General features: G+C 46.7%; 1 protein-coding gene across 1 annotated transcript in view; it reads right to left on the bottom strand.

Annotated features, from left to right (window-relative positions):
- ADAMTS7 (ADAM metallopeptidase with thrombospondin type 1 motif 7) overlaps positions 1-12,866 on the bottom strand; it is a 153,552-nt gene extending 140,686 nt beyond the window's left edge. Inside the window, exons 1-2 of the mRNA XM_074296446.1 lie at positions 12,596-12,866; positions 3,690-4,048 (exon numbers count right to left, since the gene is read on the bottom strand). Coding sequence (XP_074152547.1) covers positions 3,690-4,048; positions 12,596-12,713 — 477 coding nt within the window. The 5' untranslated portion in view covers positions 12,714-12,866. The remainder of the gene's footprint in view (positions 1-3,689; positions 4,049-12,595) is intronic.
- Positions 12,867-14,695: the final 1,829 nt, after the last annotated feature.

Raw genomic sequence — 14,695 nt, 5'->3', positions numbered from 1 at the left:
TGAGGAAGCATTAAAAGGCTTGTTCCACATTTTTTGGAGATCAGATAGAGAATTGATTAGAGAAGGGTCAAAGTATAATCTTGTTGCAGTGAGGACCCAGATAAAAGGTGGAGAAAGAATTACCAACAGTGATCATGAAAGGATCAACAATCTTGTTAGATAGGTAGCACAAAGATTGGTATTCTCATTTTACATATAGGGAAACTGAGTCTTAAAGATTAAGTGATCTGGAGCAGCTAAATTGTGCAGTGGATAGAGCAGGGTCTACAGGGGCAAAGTAGTACAGCAGATCAGTGAAAGAGAGTTCGCTTCTACAATGGCCATATAAAAGCTGGAGAAAATCCACATGGTCACTGGGGTAAATTAGAGAAGAGAAGACAATACGGGATGTAATTGCTATTTCAAATATTGCTAAGGGTTATCACCTGAAAAGGCGATTTGTTTTATTCAAATGGCTGAAGACATGAGAACTAGGACCAGGAGGCAGAAGTTATAAGGAGGCAGAGAACAAAATTCAGAAAGGAATTTCTTAACAACTTCCAAAAGCAAAATAGGGTTCCTTAGGACTTAGTGAGCCCCTTATTGATGGAGATCATCGGGAGAAATCTGGATGACCCCTTGTCATAATAAAGGAAATTCCCAATCAGATGCGGCTTCTTTCCTACTTCTGAGAGTCTGTGACTATGGGTCTCCCTTATAAAACTGAAATTGTCTTCTTTCTTTCATAGCCATCTTTTGGCTGAATTCACCGTTCAGTGGGGGAGAATGATCAGAATAGCTGAAGCAGGAAGGAACCCTGAAGCAAAGCCAAGAGCAAGTCAAACCACCACCACCATTGCTGTTTTCAACTTCCCTCTGACTCTGAAGGAGAAAGCCAGGACCCTGAGCCCCAAAGCCTTTGGAAAAAATTGATGTCACTCAAAACATAAGTCCTGCTTTTAGCCTAACCCCCACAGATATTATTACGGAGAACTTCCTCATCAACAGCAGCAACTGCTTAGTGGTAGTTTTGACTAACTACCACTAAGAGGCAGATAAGCACAGGAAACCTAGCAGCATCCCCAGTCCTGCTCCCAGCAGAGCCCTCAGAGCCATCATCCAGAGAAGCGACTATTATCTGGAGGCCAGACCGACCATCCCCACCAAGAGCTAAACAATTGCCACTCATGGGATGTGACAAAGCATCCTGGAGGAGAGACAGGAGGCATCATGTGCCAGGTGAGTCAGACTAGCACCACCGCCTCAAACTCCACAAACCCTGCTGGAGTCAGCCCAACAACCTGAACCCCGAAGCGTTGAGAATAGCCACACTTCGGACTCAGGATCCATAGCCATCATTCTGGAGATGAAACCAGGCAAATTCTCACACGGGTGCTGTCGTCATAATTACTGAAGATCCCAGGAAGAAAGTTTTTGCCCCAATGTCTTTGGCAATGTCAGATGGTTCAATATCAGGAGCAGCTACTATTTTATTAATGCAAATGGCATTTGAAAAGAGGTGTTTTTTAAAGGACCATGGGACCTTTCCATCTGTGTTACTGATGAAACCTTCCCTATATGCCATCCTTCCCATTAGAATCTGTGCTCCATTAGAACAGTGGCTGTCTTATGTTTCTATTTGCATTTCTAGATCTTACGACAATGCTTCAGACATAATAAGAGCTTAATAAATGTTTTATTCGTTCAATCGTTAGAGCATATATAGACTTGACTTCCCTGGTGAATTATAGCAAACACACACAAATACTCTCTGCCTGAATCCAATTCAATATGTGGAGGCTTGGCAAACCTTCTTCCAGCCACGAGGGACTATTAGGCAGGGACTATTTGGCCACTAAAAATCTTCTAATTGACCCCAGAGTCAAAATGATCAATAATACAGAAGACAGAGAAGTATATATAGATACAAATGATTCCAGCAGGTGAACTCTACCTTTGTGACTCTAGTATAAGAAGATAATGCTTGGGGCAGCTAGGTGGCATAGTGGATAGAGCACCAGCCCGGAAGTCAGGACGCCCTGAGTTCAAATGTGGTCTAAGACACTTAATACTTCCTACTGTGTGATCCTGGGCAAGTCACTTAACCCCAATTGCCTCAGCAAAAAGAAAAAAAGAAGAAGATAATACTCCCTTAGAGTTGGAAAGGAATATTTTGTAATTACTACTCTTCCAATAACTTCTCAGTAAATACTCATTCTAGAAAGTAACATAATATAGCTCTGCTGGCTATTGTAATTGGGGAACAAACCAGATAGGGGCTCAAATTCTTCCTTCCTACAACAACCTGCCAATGTAGGATGAGTGGTCTCAGAGTGGGTATGATCTACTTAAAGATCCACTGTGATGTGAATTGCAAATATATTCCAAGACTCTTCCCCCTGCCCCAAAACAACAAAGGTTGGACAGATTGGCCCAATTAACCAAAAAAATTCAACTACCCAGAAACCACTATTTTCAAAATTAAATTAAGACTCTATGAATCTATGATAAGAGCCTACAAGAAGTATTTTGGTGAATTAAATCCTTCTTCAACTTGCAGGGGTTTTTTCTCTTTTTAAAGTTTAATCAGTTCATGTGTCTCTGGTCATAATAACCTGCATTTGAATTGTACAGCATTCACTACAAAATGCCTTTACTGGAGGTCATCTCCAATAGATCCTCAAAAATAATCCCTAACAGCTCCTGCCTTCCCTCCTTCAGTGTTTACAAAATACCTTCCAAACATAATTCTAGTCAATCCTCCTGTACCCCTGTGGGGCAGCTGATCCAGGTATTAGCATTCACATTTAGAGACAAGAGGACTAAGAATGAGACAGAGGTCATAGAGCAGGTAAACAATAGAGCAGAGAGTGAAATCTAATTCTCCTGACTTTAAATCCTTTAATAACAATAATAACTAGCCTTTATATAGTGCTTAAAAGTTTGCAAATGTTTTGCAAATATCTCATTTTATCCCACAATCCTAGGAGATGGATGCTATTATTATCCTATTATACAGATGAGGAAATTGAGGCAGACAATGGTTTAGTGATTTATCCATCAGTCAATGTCTGAGGCTGGATGATTCTTTCTGATACTATGTCCAGCACTTTATGCATATCTTTTAAATTATTTCCATTTTAGGTGGATGAGGGAAACAGCAACATAGGGATGTCCCAGCATGAAAAAATCCCTTCACTTTAAAAGATTTCAACCCATGTGTGACTTAGATGAGACAACAGAAGAGGCCTGAGATACAAAGAACTTAGTCATTCAGACAAGAAACATTTATGAAGTACTTGCCAAGTACTGTGCTAAATGCTGAAGATACAAAGAAAAGCACAAGACAGTCCCTTCCCTCTAGGAGCGCATAATCAAATGGGTGATTAGTCACATGAGGGATCTGAACCCAGGTATCTCAAATATTCCATCCATTATACCACATTTTTTGGTCCCTATTTTACTAAATAAAAACTAAGGGACACAGAATTCAGCGCCCTATTAAAGGCTGTGCCTTTAAATTAAATTTATTATTAATTTACTAATTAATAATAATACTAATAAAAACTAAATTAAATTAAAGGCTGAGTAGCAAAGTCTAAGCTACAGCACCGCCATCTTACTGCCCCTACCTGGACACTGTCCAGCACTCATTGTGCACACACACCCCACACATGCACAGAGTCCCCAAATAGCACCAGAACACTTACCAAGCCCTCGCAGGAACTTATGGCGGCAAACCCTCCTTCCAGTTCAGGGTCCTGAACCTCTCCAACAAGATGGCAAGCATAGGATTTTGTGTAGGGTTGGATCTTGGCATGGGTAATGCCGCCGAAGCGGGTCTCGCTCACGAAGCCGGGGGCCAGCAGCTGGTGGTTGATGCTTAGGTTAAATCTCAGCTCCCGCCCCTGGTATAACAGCTCATAGTATGTAGGAGAGCCGGCCCTGGGGGAGAGGTCCCTTCTCCGAAGCAGCCGGGGAGACAAGTCGTAGGAGAGAAAGGAGCCGCCAGCATCCACTCGGATGGGGTGCACGATATCCAGGGAGGGTTGTCCCCAAGGGAGTGTCTCTGAGAAAGGAAATCACCAACTAGTCAACACGTAGCCAAAGCAGCCAGCCAGAAATATACAGACAACCAGTTCTAGTCCCATCATAGCCACCCACTCATCCAACTAATCTTGGAAAATTTTCTCCCCCATTCCCCCACCCTCCACAGACCTCAATTTCATTCTCTTTAAAATTGCTTGAGAAAAGAACTCTAAAACAAAATTACATACTATGTAATTTTATAACCAATCTTAATCCCATAGAAGAGATGAAAAAATGGACCTGTTTCCTCTTCTTTGTAAAGGGAGAGGTCTATGATGCAGAATGCTGTATTTGTTGTCAGATTTGGTCACTGTGTCCACTGGCTTTGTTTAAATGTTTTTCTTTGTTATGAGAGAAGACTTACTAAAAGAGTAATGTGCATGTGTGTGTGCATCTGGAAATCTCTTATAAAAATAAAAGGCATCAATCAATAAAGCATTATTTTTTTTAAAAAAGGAGATATAACAAAGAGATTGTACCAAATGATCTCTGTCCCTTTGCATTCTCACAGTGTAAATCTATCTTTGAATGTCTATATCACCTGCTACCACATGATCTTCTGCCAGTCCCAAGACTGGGAAAAAACCATGGGATTAATTCGGTGAGCTTCTGCTACCTACCTCCTGGCAGAGAGGCGAGGGATCTGAGGTGCAGAATGAGACATGTTTTGGGATGTGGCCAATATGGGATATGTTTTTCTTTATTACACATGTTTGTTATAAGGCTTCTGGTTTTCTTTTTTTTCCCCAATGGTGAGAGAAAGAAAAAGGAGTCAAAAAAAAGGAAAAGAAAGAAAAGAAGAGTAATTAATAATAATTTATTGATTCTGGCTAGTAAATAATCAATAAATCAAGATTACTGATTCTCTCAGAAATCAATGTCTTGAACTATTTTCCTAAAGCATAGAGAAAAAGAAAACCAGAATGAAACACCGACAGGCAGGACAACTTTGAAAGTTACATGTTGAATTTATCAGATATTTAAAAGGGAAAAAAATGTGTGTAATAGAAAGTAGTAGTTTCATGGAAAATCCTCCTTTCTACTTTGTATATGGAAATGGTCATTTCTTGTGATGTGTTTTGAATTCAAAGTTTTTTTTTTTTTTAATGTGTGTACTCTGTGATCTGTCACTTCCTACTTGTATGATATTGGGTGAATTATTTCACCACTGTTTTTTGATCTATAAAGTCCTACCAAGTCTAGATCAAAGATCTTTAAAAAATTAAAGGTTGTAAGATTTTTAAATCTGGAAGAGACCTCAGATATCCTCTGGTCAGCTGGCATCTTGGGAGGGAGGGCACATCGGGTAGAGTGCTGAGCCTGAAGCCAAACACTGGAATTCAAAAACTGCCTCAGATATTTACTACCCTGAGCAAGTCTTCCATTTCTGCTTGCTTCAGTTTACTCATCCACAAAATAAGAATGATAATAATAATACCTACCTTTAGGGTTTGGGGGATCAAATGAGATATAAATGTACTTAGCACAGTGTATGACACAAAATAGTACTATAGAAATGTCAGTTATCATCATTATTATTATTAATCTCCTCCCTTGCATAACCATGAGAGATAGGGAAACTGAGGGCCAAGATGACTTGCTCAAGTCATTGACTCCAATCCAGTGTTCTTTCCCCTATATGTTGAATGTGTGCATGAATGAATGAATGAATAAATGAATATCCAACTGATTGCACTAATCCTGGATCTATCATTAGAGAGCTGTGCAACCTATAGCGAAAGTTCTACTTTTAAAAGCACTCGGTTTCTTAGAAAACCTAACAGTCATAATGGGAGCTGTCCAAAAGAACAGTCAGCTTCAAGAAGCAGGATTAAGGTCCCCATCAGGAGGATCTAGCTTCAGAAGTTTATCCAGGATAGCAAAAAAAGGATTCCCAGTTAGGTTAGAACTGAACCCGACAAACTCTTATGTCCCTTCTAGCCAAGATTCTGTGACTCAATTCTTGTTCCAGTCACAGCAGACATTTTGTGCATATCCCTTTCATACTTTTATTTAGAACTCTTCTATTTCTCCCATTTCCCTCCCTGGCCCCGGAAATGTCTTCCTTTCTTCTCTGTGACTACCTTAAGTCAACCCAGACCTGAAATCCTCATTCTATCTCTTTTGCCAGGATTACTCAACTGGCAGAAAGAGAAAATGCTGCCTAAAAGAGCTCTACATAATTTATACATGAATTTGAGGAAGACACTTAGCGAAGTTTCCAAAGATATCCTTAAGAACAAGGTGGGAAGATCTGTGCTAAACAGAAACATGGTTAGATGGATTCAGAACTGGCTGAACCAAAAAAGATGTTATCAGTCTGGAAAAAGTCTAGTCAATTGCCTTAGGGTTCTGTCCTGACTCATATTCTTTTTAATGAATAACTTGGATAATGACACAGATGCAGACTGGCAAGGAAAGCTAACGCAATAACCATTACAATTAACATTTATATAGCATCTATGCCAGAATCGAGCTATTTATAGGCACTTTATAAATATTATCTCATTTGGTCTTCACAACAATTCTGGAAGGTAGATGCTGTTATTATCTTCATTTTATAGATGAGGACACTGAGGCAGACTGAGATAAAATAACTGGCCATGTAGTCAGTGAGCATCTGACTTTTTTTTTTTTTTTTTGCTAAGACAATTGGGGTTAAGTGACTTGCCTAGGGTCACAAGTGTTAAGTCTCTGAGATCACATTTGAACTCAGGTCCTACTGAGCAGGGCTGGTGCTCTACCCACGGCACCACCTAGCTGCCCCCTCATATTCTTTTTAATGAATAATTTGGATAATGACACAGATGCAGACTGACAAGAAAAGCTAAGGCAGTAATCACCATTATAACTAACATTTATATAGCCAGCACTGAACTACTTATAGGTACTTTATAAATATTATCTCATTTGATCTTCACAACAATCTTGGGAGGTAGATGCTATTATTATCTTCATTTTACAGGTGAGGAAACTGAGGCAGACTGAGGTAAAACGATTTGCGTAGGGTCATGTAGTCAGTGAGCATCGGAGAACAAATTTGTATTCATGTCTTCCTGATTCCAGGGCACTATACACTGAGCTATCTAGGTCCAAATATACCTGACAGAAGAACTGGAATACAAAAAAAGAAAATCAAATTACAACAATTGTTCAAATCAATAAATTAGAATCTAACAGGGAAAAATGCAAAGTCTTACATTTGTGTCCAAAAAAAAAATCCATTTTACAGGGCATAGCTAGGGGCATAAAGAAATGGCCAGATAATAAATAGTTCATATGGAAACGACCTAGGATTCTCAATGGACTGAAATCTCAAAATAAGTTGTAAGAATGACCTCTCAGTTAAAAAGCTGATCCAATCTAAGGTTTATGACCTTAAAAGACACACAATAAACGTTTGATGATTGACTGAGTATCCAGGATTAAGGAAGTGACAGTCCCGGCTGTTTGATACACTACTCTAACCACATCTAGGATATTCCACTGAGCTTGAGCATCACTTTTTACCAAAGGTGGAGAGCAAGTAGAGTAGACCAGTGTCAGGTGAAGGAACTGAGGAGCATGAGGCTAGGGAAGGGAAGTCTTAGGGTGTGACAGCTATCTTCAGGCCCTCGAAAGAATGTCTTATAGAAGAGGGATTTGTTCTCCTTGGCCCCAGATGACGGAAATAGGAGCAAAGGGTGGAACTTAGAGAGAGGCAGATTTCAGTTCACTCTACGCAAAATCTTCTTAACAATGAGAGCAGTCTCCAAACGGAAAGGGTAGCCTAGGGAGATATTCATCTCAAGGAAGAATAACTATTGTTTGATGATGCTCTGGGGGTAGGGATGGGGAAACTCCCATTCAGATACAGCTTGGACAAGACGGTCATCTCATGTGTAACACAAACTTCCAACACAAACGAATACAACCCAAGACTTCAGGTCCTCCAAAGTGCCTCCCCTGACCTCTACCCTCCTCTGAACTCAGGCCAAACACCTCTTACTCCCTCTGACATTGTGTCGGCATTTTGTCTCAACTATTTTTTTTTGTGGATGCCTACTTTTCTTCCCTACTGTGCTCTAAAGGCAGTGACTGCACTCCCCACAACAGTTGACACAAGGTTTGAACCAAATAGTGGTTCAATTTCTGCAACTAACTGAGATTGGCAAAGGATCCTGATCCAGAGAGACTTTGCTTAGCCACAAGTGTGTGTGTGTGTGTGTGTGTGTGTGTGTGTGTGTGTGTGTGTGTGTGTTATGGAGGTGTTTGTGCTCTCCTATTCCTGAAGGGATAGATGGATAGATAGATAAATATTACGATACCTAATGCACAATCCAATCTATTTGTTATACTAAGATGGGCAACAGAGCAAGAATGAGGAAAGAATCATGGGGCGGGCTGAAGAACATAAGATCAGTTATACAGACCTACAAGGGGCCTCAGGAGCTCCTGTTCCAAAACCTTTCATTTGAGAGGGAGCATCAGATGCATTTGGCAGCATCAGATGAACCTGTCTGTCTCTATGTCTCTCTGGCTCTCTGTGTCTGTCACTCTTCCTGTCTCTGTCTTTCTTCCAAGACTTAATTGCTTTGCAACTCCATCCCTTTCATCTGCCCATTTTAGAGAGGAGGTACTGAGGACCAAGACAATGATGCTGCTAACTGCAGCAAGTGATCTCATCCCGACATGGGGGGAGGGAGCTTTCTGAAGCTTTCCAGAACTCAGAAATAAGACTCCTTCGTTCACCCTCAGTGGCAGGTAAAGGAAGAGGAGAAGAGAAGTGGGAGGCCTGAGAATCCAGATCTATTCTTGGAAAACAAAGGCTCTGCCCCAACGGGGTCGGGCCACACTGGAGAGAGCAGAGAATGTCAGGAAGAGCCAGGGGGCCCAAGCAGGAGGGGAAGGAAGAGGGGACCCAGGGCAACCTGTTGAAGCCTCAGGTTTCAGGAAGGAGAGAGGCAGTCCAAAGCACCACAAAAGAATTTCTAGCCATGGATTTCTTAGCCCTCAGGCAGACCTGGAGCACTGAGCTCACCAGAGTTGGGGTAATACAGTCTCAAGACCTGCATCTGAAATGTGTGTGTGTGTGTAGAAGTACATGTGTGTACATGTGACTCCATGGGTATGCATGAAGTGAGTACATGTGTGTGTGCATGTGAGTTTATATGTGTGAATGTGTACAAGTGTTTTTCTGAGACTATAGGATTATATCTCCCAGTGCCCACAGTGACCTCTCAAACCAAAGTCCCAGAGCAGAAAGTCTCAGATCCACAGCTGCCTTCTAGCAATGGAGAATTCCCCGCACCACCAGAAAATGTCCCTGTCACTTAGGGTGACACAGTACCTTCCATGTAGTACCTCTTCCAGCGAAGGAGTGGGAGTGCATTAGGTTTCATGAGTATGGCAGGGGATTGTAATGTACTACAAGCATTTACAGAGCAGGAAAATGAGGGGCAAAGGGGAAGGCTCATGTCATAAAGCAAATGCTCACACAGCTAATGTCACAGGCAAGAATCTACCTGAGTCTCTCTTTATGGCAAATCCAATGTTCTCCAACCCTCCTGGGGGAAAGAGAATGAGAAAGAGAGACCCAGACACTGAGAGACACACAGAGACAAAGAGAATGAGAAAGAGAGACCCAGACACTGAGAGACACACAGAGACAAAGAGAATGAGAAAGAGAGACCCAGACACTGAGAGACCCACAGAGACAAAGAGAATGAGAGAGACAGACACTGAGAGACACACAGAGACAAAGAATGAGAAAGAGAGACACAGACACTGAGAGACCCACAGAGACAAAGAGAATGAGAAAGAGAGACACAGACACTGAGAGACCCACAGAGACAAAGAGAATGAGAAAGAGAGACAGACACTGAGAGACCCACAGAGACAAAGAGAATGAGAAAGAGAGACACAGACGTTGAGAGACAAATAGAGACAAAGAGAGGGAGGGAGAGACTCATGGGAGACAGAGAGGGAGTAAGTTGGAGTCAGAGACAGAGACAATCGGCAAAACCAAGAGAGACACTGAGAAGAGAAACAGGAGGAGGAGAGCCAGAAACAAGTCCCAGGTTGAGATGATAGTCTAAAAAGCTCTGGGTGCAAGTCCAGCCTTTGACTCAACGTGGCTATGTGACCCTAAGCAAGTTATTTAACCTCTCTGTGCTAAGCATCTAAGAGTCAAACAGGAGAAGGGTGGATCTGCCCTGAGGAGGGAATTCTCTTAGCTGGGAACAATCCAGCTCCTATCACCCATGGCTTTGTTCACACAGATTTATTTCACCTCATCTCTCCAAAAGTAGCACAAGGCCACCCTCGCCTACCTGAGCCATCCTGTTCCCTGCAAGGCAGAGTCATCCCAAGGTAGACCCAGGAACAGGAATGGCAAAGTATTCAGCCTCAAAGCCAGGGCAGCCAGCTGCAGAAGCTGAGTCAGACGAGCCAGATAGTTCAGAGCCCCCCCCCCCAATCTATTCCCCTCCCCTTCCCTTCCCCACTACACACACTCTAGCAGAACAGACCCTCAAATCCACAGCCCTGGGCCCTGAGCCCCCAGGCTAGGGTGGATTCCATTCAAAGGAGCTAAGCCAAAAAAGCAAATTCTCCCCAAGTCTCAGTTCCAGACCTGATCTTTGGGGCCCTAACCGAAGGGGAAGGGGTGGGGAGGAGCCTGCAAAATCACAGAAGGGTGCAGCAAAGATCTCAGCTATTCCTCTACTCACATGCCTCCCCTCCTCTCCTATCCCTTTCCCCAGTCTTTGCTCTACTCTGCTTTCTTACTCCCCCACCCTTCACTATCTTCTTCCACATCTCTTCTCTCCATCCCTCTTTCCAACTGACTCGATGCTCCTCTCCTCCCCTCCTGTTTCCTTCTCGATTCCTCAGCCCCCTCTTCCCTCCTCTCTTCCCTTCCTCGTTCCCCCTCCTCTTCTCCCCCCCCCCACTTTGGATCTTCCTCCTTCCCCTTCTCCGCCTCCCTTCTTCCCCACCTCCCTTTTGCTCCCCCAAACCAGCCCCACTTCTGCCTGCTCCTTTCCACGCCTTAAATTCACACCAAGGTAAGAAATTCCTCTAAGAGCCTCTCATTTTACGGTTGAGGAAAGAAAAGTTCAAAGGGGAAAGTGGCTTTCTGAAGACCACAGAGTTAACCCGGATTCCTGGGTCAGCAGCCATTCCTCCCCCTTCCTGCTCTCTGGGAGAAGCTCAGAACGCTGTTGTTTTCACTTCAACTGACGGGCTCGGGAGCCCTCCTCCTTGCAGGCAGAAACCCGGTGTCCAAAGCTCGATTTTGCAATGTATGACCTTGGGCCAGTACCCTACCCGCTGAGCTTCCCTTTCCTGGGCTGAAAAACCAGCAGGCTTCAAAGAGCCGATCTCGTTTCCAACTCAAGATTCTACCCAAGATCCCTGGGACATCCTCGGGTCCCCGAGCCCTGCTCTCCGCGGCCTCAGGGAGCTTGTCAGAGAGCGAGTCTCCACACCCTGTCTATGGGGACCGAGGCCCAGGATGGGTGAGCCATTTGCCCAGGGCCACACAGCTGCTAGTTGGGTAGAGGGGCCTACCGCCCTGACTCCAAAAGGAGGCAGTGTGGCACAGCGGAAAGCGCCCGGGGGGTTCGAGTCCCAGGGGCTCGCCCCGCGCTCGGGGGAGCCGGAGTTCGCCGCGAGCTAGCGCTGGAGCCCCAAACCCAGGGCTGGAAGAGCACTCTGCCGAAGCCGGACACTCCAGACTCTGGCTCCCGGCAGAGCTCCGCCTATAGCCTCCGAGGAGCCAAACTCGCTCCAGACCAGAGCGGGGAGAGGCCGGCCAGCGGACGGAGGGATCCCAGCGGCCCGAGCTGGCCAGGGCAGGGCTGGGCTTCGGGGGGAGCGGCGCCCCGCCGCCACAGAGCCCCGGCAGCCCTCGGGGCTGCGCCTCCTCCCGGGGGTCCCGGAGCCCTGGCCTCGCGCCACGGTCAGAACCCGAGGGAAAGGCAGGCGCGCGCGTGCACCACACAAACGCACAGATACACCCACGCATGCACACACACACACACACACACACACACACACACACACACACACACACACGATAATCGCTATGCTCCAAGGTCCCCCGGCAGAGACCCAGAGATTAGTAGGTCCCCTACGTCCCTAGAGGACAGGGGCGCGGGGGTCCCGGGACTGTCCTCGAGGGTGTTCTGCTAAGCCCTCCGCTTTCCTCCCAAGCTTTCTGCACAGGAGGCTGCCTGAAGATCAGAGTCATGAGACTTAAAGCTGGAAGGGCCAGACCTTGGAAATCGTCTAGTCTCGCTTTCCAGCCCTAAAAAAGTGGCATTCTGAAGGTAAAATGACTTGCCCAAGAGCACACAGTTCGAAAGTGGTAGAGGCGGGTTTCGAGCCCCCTCTAAATCCAGGATTCTCTCCACTGCCCCGCACGGCTAATGACCAGGCCAGGGGCTGCTTGGCAGAGGGGGTGGTCTCGGCTGGCCGAGAGGAGACCGGCAGGGAGGGGGGAGACGAGGGGACGCGTGAATGGGTGGGGGCGTTAGTTACCCACCTGGTCGGGGTCCGGAGCCCCCGGGGAAACTCAGAGCCAGCGGCAGCGCGCATAGGAGGAAGAGGAGCCGCAGCGGCCGAGGGAGCGCGGCGGACCGGGGGTTCCGGGGGGCGGCCATGGCCGGGGCGCGCGGGTGCGGACGCGGGGCCCGAGCGGAGCAAGGCACGGCTCCCCCGCCTCTCTCGGTCCCGGGAGGGCGCTGGCAGCACGGCTTCCTTCTCGGCGGCCTCCTTTTCTCCCCTCAAACTTTCCCAACCTCTCTCCTACGACATGCCCCCCTCCCTCCCACCCCCCGACCCCGCTGTCCCCCGGCCGCTGCCCCCCAGGCCCCCGATGTCCCGGCCCCCAACTCCCGAGAGCTCGCTGCTCGCAGCCTCCTCTCGCTCAAACAAAAGCGGCAGGGCCGGCCCCCTTTTGTGGATTGCAAAAGAAAAAAAAGGGGAAAAAGAGCGAAGCCACAAAGTAACCCAAGCACCCGGCACTGGGCGGCAGCGAGCGAGCCCCCTCGGCTGCGCCCCGCCCCCTCCCCGCCCGCTACTGGGCCCGGCTTCATTTGCATACAGCCCGGAGGGCTCTCCTTCTGCCTCGGCCCCCGCCCCCTCCTTTCTCCTTCCCCCCTTCTCCTCTCCTTTGTCCCCTCCCGAGCTCCGGGGCTAAGCCGGGAGCTGCCCCCCCCGCCCCCGTTCCGGGGCCTGAGGCCGGGGCTCCCTCCGCCTCGCCGCGGCCGCTGGAACGCTGGGCATTGACCTCTTGCAGCGCCCGCCCTCTCCCCGGGGGCCGGAACGCGCGTCTGCCCCGGACCCGCCACCCGGAGCCCGGCCAACTCCCGAGTTCTGGTCCGGTTCCCGGCCCCGGCCTGTGCGAGGGCGCCTTCTGCTGGACGCGACCGGAGGGAGCAGCCTCGGAGTCCAGGCCACTTCGGACAGCTTCCAAAAAAGCGTGCCATTTCTGCCCGAACTTTTTACGGAATCCCCGAATTGAAAGGGGCCTCGGAACTTAGGTAGTGCAGGCTCGGAAGGCCAGGAATCAACCCCAGGAGACGGCGGGAGGACGCCCCTCTGGGGGGAGGGGCGCAGATAACGAATTTCGGGTTTGTGCGTGTTGGAGGGAGATGGGGATGGAGACTCAGACGTAGCTGTCCACCGGGCAGCGGGAGACGGGTCTGGCGCTCTGCAGACTCTGGGCACAGCTAAGCGCAGCAACAGCTAGCCTTTAGGTAGCACGAAGCACCTCGTTCCTCACACCCACTCCTGGGAGGTAGATGACATAATTATTCCCACTTTACAGGTGAAGAAACTGAGGCAGACAGCGGGTTATGTGACTTATCTCGGTTCAAACAGCTACTAAGTGTCTGAGATAGGATTCCAATTTTTTTTTTTTTTTTCTATTCACTGTACTACCTGCTGCCTCTATTTTGATTCTTGGGAATCATCTAAGTCCAGATATTCACTGAACTCATGGGGCAGGTGATAGAGTAGAGTAGGGAGGCTTAACTTGTAGGACAGAGGAGAAATGTCAAAGGCTCTCCCCCATTCCCAGAACAAATTTCCACCCTCTCATTTATTTACACGTTGAAAATCTCCCAAGTCCCAGCTCCTGTGCTATTATTTCTCTCCATGAAGCCCTCTGTAATCCTCAGCTAGAAGTGATTTTTTTTCTCTCTTGAATCTCTTACAACTCTGTTTGATTACTTTGTTATCATCTCCTGACACGTTAACAAGTTAATGTTTCTCCTTCTCATTCTATCCCTCTCCTAAAAACAGATTGTAGCACCTTGAGGGCGGGTACTAAGTCATTTTTCATCTTTGTGTCTCACTCTTTCCCCTCAGATCTAGCACAACCTTGCACACAGTAGGTGCTAAATAAATGTTTACTTTATTGCTATTGACAACAGCCAGTTGATTATTTCCACTCTCCCCTTGTGTGTCTTGTTTATATATTGTCACTTATGTGCTCTCCTCTTCCCCACTTCATTAAGGTGTGAGTTTCTTCAGGGCAGGGATTGAGTGTTGCCTTTCTTTGTACCCTCTGCACTTTAAGGCAGTGTCTGGTCCGTTGTGGGCACAAAGTATTGGTTGACTGATTGCACAGCCATCTCTT

Source organism: Sminthopsis crassicaudata, chromosome 2 (assembly GCF_048593235.1).
Source record: "Sminthopsis crassicaudata isolate SCR6 chromosome 2, ASM4859323v1, whole genome shotgun sequence".
Taxonomy (NCBI): Eukaryota; Metazoa; Chordata; class Mammalia; order Dasyuromorphia; family Dasyuridae; genus Sminthopsis; species Sminthopsis crassicaudata.
The sequence above is the reverse complement of the archived record's forward strand: the minus strand, read 5'-3'. Positions and strand labels throughout refer to the sequence as shown.